Consider the following 10,378-nt stretch of genomic DNA (forward strand, 5'->3'; position numbering starts at 1 on the left):
GCAAACTGTGACTTGGGAAAAAGATCTATAAAATTTTATTAACAAATTTTTATTTAGATATTGTTATAAAGGCATAAGATTTTTTTCTTTTTTGGGTGATCTGACGAGAGGAGATGGGACATAAATAGTAAATGATTTTTAGCCAATCATAACAACAAGGAAATGTTAATGGCCATTGTTTAACAATATATACATGCTATGGTATTGGCAAAAGTAACTTGGATATAAATTTTAATCAGTGAGTTGGAAAAAGGGGGGGCTTAGAAACTTTATTAATTGACATTTACTTAAAAGATGCTATAAAAGTATAATATTATTTGAGGATATTTTTTTTGAGATAGCTAATGAATGCCATTATGTGGTTGTATCTTTAAGTATGAATGATTTGAGGTAAAAGCATGTTCAAATAATTGTAGTCAAATGAGAATTGTGGTACATTGATAGTAAGATATACAAAGATTTTTGACTTAAAGTGTATAATCTAATATGAACTATAAGTAATGATTGTGGAAGAAATGCACGAAGGTTATCTGTAACCAATCAACACACTTTCTACAAGATGTAATGAAGGATGATTCTTTTTTGTGTTTTTGTTCAATTAAAATAAATAAAAAAATTCAAAAAAATAAAAGAAAATAAAATAAAATTGGGAGTGCCACCTGCTGTCCTCTGAGCTCTGTTTTCAGCTGCAATGGCATCCTGCAGCGCTCTGCCAGTAAAAATGGAGCTTGGGAGAGCCACATGTAGCCCGAGCTCTGCTTTCATGGGCAGAGGTACCACACGGCCTCTTTCCTTTGCTGTTTACAGGGCAGCCCCAGTGGCCAGATCTAAGCACCCCACAGACTAGAAGTGGCCTCCGGGCTTTGAGTTTGACACCCCTGCTCTAAGCCATGTTCTAGTGTGCTTCATATATATCAGTGGGAAGATCCTCTTGTCTTCTGTTCTCTTTGTAGTAAAATAATCTAATTATTCCAATTTGTCTTTGTTTATTTGTTTTAAACATTTCATTAAGATGTTCACCATCATGTTATTCTATTTCTATAGTTATTATAGTAATTGCAGTATAGATTTTATTGTTTTCTGGTGTTAAAATGTCTGATATAGTGATGGACTCGTTGAAGATTTACATATATATGGTTTTGAATGGGTTGACGAAGATAAAAATAGTAATTGCTGGAAAAATCATTTTACAAATTCAGAGAAAAGTTGGAAAAATACGCAGGTAGTTTTCAATTTTAATTTGAAAACTCAGTAGTTTGGATAGAAATGAGATTTTTCTTCAGATTGCTCTTTTTCTACATCATGTAACATTTAACTGCATGGAATATTTGGCATCAAGTATAAATACATGAAAGATTAATATATGGCTGGTCCTGTATTTTTAAAAGAAAATATATTTACTACTGAGATGATGAATGTGGGTGTTTTTCTTATGTAGTGCATACCAGGATTATTTTGAGCAAAAAAAAATTGCATTTGAACAAACTTAAACAAATTTAAAGCAGTTCATCAGAATGAAGCTTGAACTAGAGACTAAGAAGTAAAAAGCTTAATACATAAATACAAAACCTTGCATTAAAAGTTAAAAAAAATATTACTTTTGTTTTTTTACGAGTAGTTCCTTTCTGTTCAAATCAGGCCTCAGAACAATAATGAAGCACTTAGGAGAAAAGATGCAGCCCAGTAATCCAGCTGCAGAAGCTAAAATAGAGAAGATTTCCACAGCTACCATGTATTTCCCCTTAGTGCTCAGATAGGTAGGAACAAACAACAGCCAGACACTACAAAAGACAAACATGCTGAAGGTGATAAATTTGGCTTCGTTAAAGCTATCTGGTAACTTCCTGGCTAGGAAGGCTACCATGAAGCTGATAGCAGTCAAGAACCCCATATAGCCAAGGACAATGTAAAACATGATGGCTGAACCTTCATTACATTCCAGGAGAATTTCATCAGGCATTGAGTTCATGTCTGAATCTGGGAATGGGGGAGAAGTTGCCAGCCATATACTACAAATGGTGATTTGCACTATGGAGCAAGATAGGACAATAATATTAGCCAGCCTTTTCCCCACCCATTTCCTCATTTTGGAGCCTGGCTTGGTGGCCATGAAAGCAAGAACAACTATTGTGGTTTTCCCCAATATACAAGAAAGGGCAATGGAGAAGATGATGCCAAAAGCAGTTTGTCGCATAAAACATTTTACTTGATCGGGTTGCCCAATGAAGAGCAAAACACAAAGGAATGAAAACAGAAGAGCAATGAGAAGAACGTAGGTGAGGTTCCTGTTGTTAGCTTTGACAATGGGTGTGTCTTGGTGTTTAATGAAGATCCCCAGCACCACAGCTGAGATGAAAGAAAAGAAGAAAGCAACACTTGTCAAGGTGATTCCCAAGGGTTCTTTGTAAGATAAAAAGACTGTGTGTTTATTAATACACAGAGTTTGGTCCATGTTAGGGTAGTTTTCTTTGGGACATGAGAAACAGTCATCTAAATCTGGAAAAGGAAATAGAATACACCTTCATTACATTGACTGAATTGACAGAGATCAACTTCTTAGAAAATACTGTGACATGATGTACAATTTTGTGTGATATGATTTGATTTGGTGTGCACAGAATCAATATTGGATTGAATCTCATACTGGTCCATGGGCTGGATGCGTCATGTGCTGGTCCTGCTACTACCCAGTAGTAGCAAAGGAGCAAAAAGTCCCGATACATCACATGATGATGTTGTGATGACACAAGTTTGACACCCCTGCTTTAGAGGAAACAAACCTTAATACTACACTGCATGCACAATTTTCATAATTGTTTGTTTCTCAAGAATCCTTCCTCTGAATCCATCTGCCTTTTTGCTGATTATCTTCCCTTCATCTTCATATAATGTTTATTTTACTAATTTATTTAAAACATGTATATAGTTGCTCATTTTATGAGCAGATGGCTACTAGTCCAGAATTAAAACAATATCAATAATAAAACAACATAAACAATAAAAGAGTCTTATGGGGTGGGGGGGAGTATTCCATAGTACAGGGATTATCACAGAAATGGCATGCAATCAATGAAGACCATAGTGACTTATGTTAGTGTTCTTTGCCTTTCTCAATTATAAGAATGCATAATCAATAATGACTTATATGTCAGGGTTCCAAGTAATATCTCCATACAAAGCAGAACTCCAAAGCAGGCAGGTTCCTCAAAGAAAAAAAAATATTGGAGATATCATATTGGCACAAGTTAGTGAAAACCAACTCTGAAAGTTCCTGCGGTTTTCATCTGATTAAAAGACATTCAGTCACATTGTCCAATCAAGGTTCTAGCTGGTCACATGGTAACAAGACTCCTCCTCACCCCAGTCACCTGTTGAAATATCCTTGGCTCCCACAGGAAACTATTTTGTTTTGACTACAAACTCCCCATTTAAATATTGAAATGATCCTGAGTATTGTTTTGCAAGTGTTGGAAATTATATTGTGCTTTAATTTGAACACCCTTTTAAGTCTCTCTGTTTCTCCCTCTCTCCCTCTCATGCTGCAGTGTAGACTGATCTCTTCAAATCTGTTGTCCACTGTATTCTTCATTGGAGTGTCTGGTATATGCATGGATCTCCATGGATTATTTTTTATGTTCATTACACAGTATTTCAGTTTACCCTATTTATTCTTGTTTGATCTCACATCTGTGAGTTGGGGCCATGTTTACCTGGGACAATCTCATAAATGTTCTCACAAAAAAAAAATATTTTTAGGATCTGTAGGGATGAATGCCTCAACTACTAGGAAACCTGGTAGTATTTTGAACCTAGTCACCTTCAGGGCTATAAGATATGAACTGTTCTTTCATGGAATCACTTACCTGTCCGGTTGGCAATTTTCCCTTCTGGGCAGCAAAGGCATTTGTAACAGCAAAATGGCTTCCCTTCTATTTTGATCTTGCTGTACCCCAAGGAGCAATGATCATTGCACAAAGAAAGAGGTTGTGTCTGTTAGTAAAGGAAAATGCAATATATTTAGAATGGAAACATTACCAATCTAAGACATTTTAAATTGGAATTATCAATCATTCTATGTTAGATTACTAGGCTTGGTTTACATATCCTTCTGGCATAATCAGGTCAGGGATGGATTGCTCCCAGCATTACTGCCGGTTTGGTGCACGCAAAAATGTTGTGTTCACACTGACAAATTTTGCATGTGCACACACGCCAGACATGCACTCTGCACCTGTGCGTATTTATACAAAAATAGGTCTGAGCATGTGCAAAACATTAAAAAAGGAGAAAAAACATTTGTGCAATTACAATTGCTTTGCACATATGCAGAACCGAATATTCAAGATGTCAGCCTCGGTAGGAGAACTGGTTCGGGGGCTTGGCAGGCCTGGGTCACCACCGGTTCCAGTGACCCAGGCCACCAAACCATACTGGTTTGTCTGAACCGATCGGAACCGGTAGGAACCCACCTCTGAATCAGGTGTGTAAATGAAAAAGGTCTCTTATTCATCTGATAGATATCAAATACTTGGTTAGTTAGCTCTGAAGAAGAAATACATTCAGTTAATTTTTCTTAGACAAAATCCTCTTTGAAATCCTGTTCATGAAGAATGTTGCTTCTCATGTACTTGATTCCTTAATTTGTGCATCTGTTCAAGTGAGCCATTCAAATATCAACTGAAGTATGTGTAGTGAACAACCCCCCCCCCCCCCGCTTAAAAAAAACTGAATAAATGTTACCTGGTTAAAAATATTGGGCCAGACCAAATTATCTGCTGATAGAGAGAGAAGGTGTTCGAGTTGAATTGATGGATCAACTTTTCCAACTTTCACCATAAGAAAGGATAGATTTTGGAAGCTGACCCAGTTGATGATATCAAACCCAAATGCAACCTTGCCATTCTGGTCAAAGAAAATGTTTTCTCCACAACTGTTGTTAAATGAGACTTTTTTCAGGTAGCGATGAAGCTGAAAGGTAGAACATGATAGTAATTAATAAAAGTATACAAGGATAACAAAAATATACAGCAGTATTATTTTCCAAAGGTATTCTTGCATTTCCAAACTATGCTAATAATAACCATTATTCCTCACTCCCATTGGCAAGTGGCCAGAAAAATTACCAGAGATGGAGTTACTAAAGGAGGCTAACAGCACTCTTGTGGATATCACACTGAAGTATATGTCCCCCATAACCAGCAGCTTGTTCCCGTTTGATACCATTTAGCAAGTGTAACATCCAGAGGTGAGTTCCTACTGGTTTGGCCCGGTTTGGCCAAGTAGGTAGTAACTCGACCACCCATGCCTCTGAACTGGTTCTATCTGCAGTGCCGAAGGTGCCACCATATTGTTTTTTCTTCTGTGCAAGTCCAGAAGCATTTTTTTCACTACTGCACATGTGCACCTAGCCCCCAAAGTGCATGCCCGCCGGAAGCACGTCCCTGAGTGAACCGGCAGTAAAAGAATGCGGAACCAACCCCTGATACCAATCACTTCTAACTTCTTCCTCACCATTAACCCTCTCCTCTGCATGTTGTAACTTCCTTTGTCAGTGCATGAAACACCAACATTTTGTCTTTGTCTTTTTCCTCCCTCTCATAGTTATGTATAACTTTTTTTTTAAAAAAAGCTATTTTAAAATATTACAGGAGAAGAAGGGGCACGTGCAGAAAGAGGACATATTGATAATGATACAGGCACAAATCCCCTTTCAAAATTATTATTTGTGTTGACAGAGAAAGGTGTGTAATTTCTCAAAATTTGTGTAAGGGAAGGAATTCTCCTTCAATCATCCTTAAATTGTTTGGAAGTGATAGTAGTACCATTAAAACGAAAGCTCTATGGGATATGTTTGGTTTTTGCATCTTATGTTATTATGTAATTATGGGAAACATACAATAGTTTCATATCACTTTGCTTATCTGATTAACTTTATTGCTGCAAACTAGAACCAGTAGAATCTATATCTATATCTATATCTATATCTATAGCTATAGTTATAGCTATAGCTATATAGATATGTTCCAGAATGTACCAGCCTCCTCCGAATTCCATCTGCCAGCCAATGTCGGCTGGCAACTACCCGGGGGCGGGCCTTCTCTGTGGCTGCTCTGGCCCTCTGGAATGATCTCCCCATTGAGATCCGGACCCTTACCACCCTTCTGGCCTTCCACAAAGCAACTAAGACCTGGCTGTTCCGGCAGGCCTGAATTTTCCAGCCCCATCCAGGGTTACGACTGTTGCTCTTTTTTAAATTGTTTGTCTTTTTTATTTTTATTTTTTACCCCCCTCCCCTCCAGATTGTTAGCCGCCCTGAGTCTCTCAGGAATAGGGCAGCATACAAATTAAATAAAACCTCAAACCTCAAACCTCAAACCTCAAACCTCAAACCTATATCCATATCCATATCCATATCCATATCCATATCCATATCCATATCCATATCCATATCCATATCCATATCCATATCCATATCCATATCCATATCCATATCCATATCCATATCCATATCCATCTATCCATCTATCCATCTATCCATCTATCCATCTATCCATCTATCCATCTATCCATCTATCCATCTATCCATCTATCCATCTATCTATCTATCTATCTATCTATCTATCTATCCATCTATCCATCTATCCATCTATCCATCTATCCATCTATCATCTATCATCTATCATCTATCATCTATCATCTATCATCTATCATCTATCATCTATCATCTATCATCTATCATCTATCATCTATCATCTATCATCTATCATCTATCATCTATCATCTATCATCTATCATCTATCATCTATCATCTATCATCTATCATCTATCATCTATCATCTATCATCTATCATCTATCATCTATCATCTATCATCTATCATCTATCATCTATCATCTATCATCTATCATCTATCAATGGCTGTGTGTGTATGTTTTCCAGCATAAGTCTGGAACCTCTTGAGCAATGACTTACTCTCTGGAAACAAATACAGTGGGGGTAAGACACCCCAACACCCCTCAGGGTGTGTGGTCTGTTAAGATACATTTTGTTGTACCTTAAAATGGATTCTACTGTATTGCCGTAAAATGGCTTCTACTGTACAGCACAGTGGAGATGCCATGGTAATGGCTTCACAGTACTCCACAAGGGGGCTCCCTCTGGTAAGGGGGAAAGTCTAACATTAGAAATTACATTTGGTCCAGACATTTCCCCCCTAGAAATACATGGGTAAAGCTGGGTTGTCAACTAGTAATCTATATTTTAAAGAGTCACTGAATTCTCCTTCCTTATTAAGATCTCCCCCAATACACTGGAGAGAGAGAGAGAGAGAGAGAGAGAGAGAGGGAGGGAGGGAGGGAGGGAGGGAGGGAGGGAGGGAGGGAGAGGGAGAGAGAGAAGTAGTTTTCACTCTAATGTATCTAATGGCCATTTTTCCCCAATTCTCAACATTAAATATTCATAGAGACTTAGCCTGTGCAATTAAAAAAGCTAGGATAGAAAGTTCTGCACATTCTGATCCACTTGTCATTCCTCCAGCATTATGGAGTGGTAGGAATGTTATTATGACTATGTATTTTTTGAAGTATAAGACGCACCTTTTTTCCTCAAAAAAGAGGCTGAAAATCTGGGTGCATCTTATACATCATACAGCATTTTTTTGCCTCCCAAAGCCTCGCCCCTTCACAAAAATGGCCGTGCATACCTTTATGAAGCTTTCAGAGAGCTCCTCAGGGCTGGGGAAATGAGCAAACCACGGGCCAGTCCCCCCCCCCATCAGCCCCCAGAAGCACTCTATAAGCCTCCATAAGGCTATGCATGCAAATATTTTGACAAAAACGGGTCCATTTTCACGAATAATTGACTGATTTTTGCTCATTTTTGGCCCCCAGGAACACTCTGCAAACCCACCCCCCCCCCCAGGCTATTCATGTCTTTTTTTAAAAAAAAAATGGGCCCGTTTTCGTGAAAAACAGGCCATTTTTGGGAGGTTTGCAGAGTGCAAAAACTTTTTTCCCCTTTTGGAAAGCTCTTTAATTGATTGATGAGAATTACATTGATCAAGTCCCGAAACAAAGTCTTAGGTGCTGCAGATTGTCAGTGATTTCCTTCTCCAGCACATGTATAAATACACCTGGAAACATCTACTTACCTACCTACTCTCCCTCCCTCCCTATCTATCTACTGTATTTCTCTCTCCCTCTCTCTCTATTTCTCTCTCTCTGTCCCTCTACCCATCAACCTACCTTCTATCTATCTATCTATCTATCTATCTATCTATCTATCTATCTATCTATCTATCTATCTATCTATCTATCTATCTATCTACTGTATTTCTCTCTCTCTCTCTCTCTCTCTCTCTCTCTCTCTCTCTCTCTCCCACCTCTCTCTCTTTATCTACCTACCTACCTACCTACCTACCTACCTACTCTCTCTCTCTCTCCCTACCTATCTACTGTATTTCCCCCCCTCTCTATCCCTTTATCTACCTACCTACTTTTTTTTAAATTTGCCTTTTCGAAACCTTGGTGCGTCTTATACTCTGGTGAATCTTATACTCCGAAAAATATGGTATATCTTCCATACTCCATATAATCCCACCTCACATTTTACCACAGCATTAAAGGTGCTGAAGGCCCAATGCAAAAAGATGGCTTCCAAGCCTGACCCTCTGCCTTGAGTTATTTGTAATAACATTACAGGAGGGAAAGAGAGAAAGAAAAAAAAGAAGAAAGGAAGGAGCACACCTTCCATACATGATGACTGAAAAGCTTCTGTTTCCCACTATCAGCTGCTGATCTGTGTTTGGAATGGGATGTAAGGAAAGCTTGTACACCATGTGCCACAGCATAGACTGCATTGTAGATGCTGTAGCTTTGCCCAGTCATACTCAATTCAAAAACAGAGTCTGGAAGAGTCTCTAGCTTCTCTTCCCCAGTGCATCTTTTCTCTGACTTGGGGCTTAAAATGGACTTTGAGAAAGAACATTGAAAGGTTTGCTCCCAAAAGACTCTTGAAAAACTGTCTTCATTTTCTGGAACACTGTTTCTCATCTGAAGAAATCTATGAAACCCTAACACTTCTTTTGATGAAACCGCAAAAGAAAGAGCCCCATGGATGAAGTCCATATTCCAGTCTCTTTGAAATGGAACTGAAGTATACTCCATCTGGGCTGGGAAAACCCAAACCTTGTCTTTCCTCTCAACTGTGGCTTCCCAATATTCTGAAACAGAGATCATCCTGAAAAGAGCCATGACTTGGTTCTCACAATACACAATCACAACACTGGACGTGCTTCTCATAATGACTTTGCATACTTTGACAAAATTGTTCATTTGTTCTCCCATCTCATTGGAAAAAGCTATTGTTGGAAATTCCTTAATATAATCAAAGCAGATTCCATTTTGGGAAAACCTGAGAAGCACTTCCCTCAGAAATCTTTCACCAATCTCATTTTCTTGAAAAATTATCCCAATCCAGGTCCACTTAAAATAAAGCAGCAACTGAAGAATCCCTGTAATTTGAAGATGTTCATTTGGAAACATCTGGTAGATGAAAGCTGTATGAATCAAGTTATCCATGACTGGAGCAGAGCCATATATGAACTTAGGAGAAAAAGAAAATGCAAAATGTAAGCATATGCATTTGACATAGTTAAATCTGTTACTTTGATTTTCAGGGCTTATACCAGAGTTGGGTTCCTACCAGTTCACACCTATTCGGAAGAACCGGTTCATCAAATCTACTGAACCGGTTAGAAGAGGTTCCACCAGTGGACCCGGAAAGCAGGCAACACCTACAGAAGAGGTTCCAAATTTTTTTGAAACCCACCACTGGTCCTTGGATATGGTTATTCTACACTATCATGCTCATATTTATAAAACTCAGTGCCTCTGTGAAAGGTAAGGATGACTACTGTGTTTGTGGTGCAATTAGAACATTGCGTGTGTTGAAGTTTTTTTTTTAATGCAAACCAAAGATGCCTTTTATAAAACAAGTTTACATCATATTCTTATGCATGCCAATGCTGTGTGGGGGGTAATTTAAGGTGGTTCTGACATGTCGTCGGCATCTTCATATCCGGTCACATGGGTGGCAAGCCACTCCCACAAAGGAGGCCACACCCACAGAGTAGGTTCAAACAATTTTTGAAACCCACCACTGGCTTATACATACTGTAACTCATCGAGAATGTTGCTTTAATTTCTTTGAAGTTAAGGGCACAAAATGGCCACCATTTTTGGGAAATCCATTGTTTCTAAAAATGTTAGGATGCAATTTGATCATCTTCAATCTGGACAGAATTCATTATATTTGGGAAAACAGTGAACAATGTAGCCCTACTGTGTAGGGTCACAGTGGAGCACTGGTTAGAATGCAAT

At 38.4% G+C, this 10,378-nt stretch overlaps 1 protein-coding gene across 1 annotated transcript in view; it reads right to left on the minus strand.

Annotated features, from left to right (window-relative positions):
- Positions 1–1,594: 1,594 nt before the first annotated feature.
- LOC106550600 (vomeronasal type-2 receptor 26-like) overlaps positions 1,595–10,378 on the minus strand; it is a 10,737-nt gene continuing 1,953 nt past the window's right edge. The window contains exons 2-4 of the mRNA XM_087712057.1: positions 8,744–9,601; positions 3,864–3,990; positions 1,595–2,496 (exon numbers count right to left, since the gene is read on the minus strand). Coding sequence (XP_087568183.1) covers positions 1,595–2,496; positions 3,864–3,990; positions 8,744–9,601 — 1,887 coding nt within the window. The remainder of the gene's footprint in view (positions 2,497–3,863; positions 3,991–8,743; positions 9,602–10,378) is intronic.

The sequence above is a fragment of the Thamnophis sirtalis genome, unplaced genomic scaffold (genome assembly GCF_051295495.1).
Source record: "Thamnophis sirtalis isolate CommonGarterSnake01/CBP01778 unplaced genomic scaffold, rThaSir2_p1.2 scaffold_4, whole genome shotgun sequence".
Lineage (NCBI taxonomy): Eukaryota > Metazoa > Chordata > Lepidosauria > Squamata > Natricidae > Thamnophis > Thamnophis sirtalis.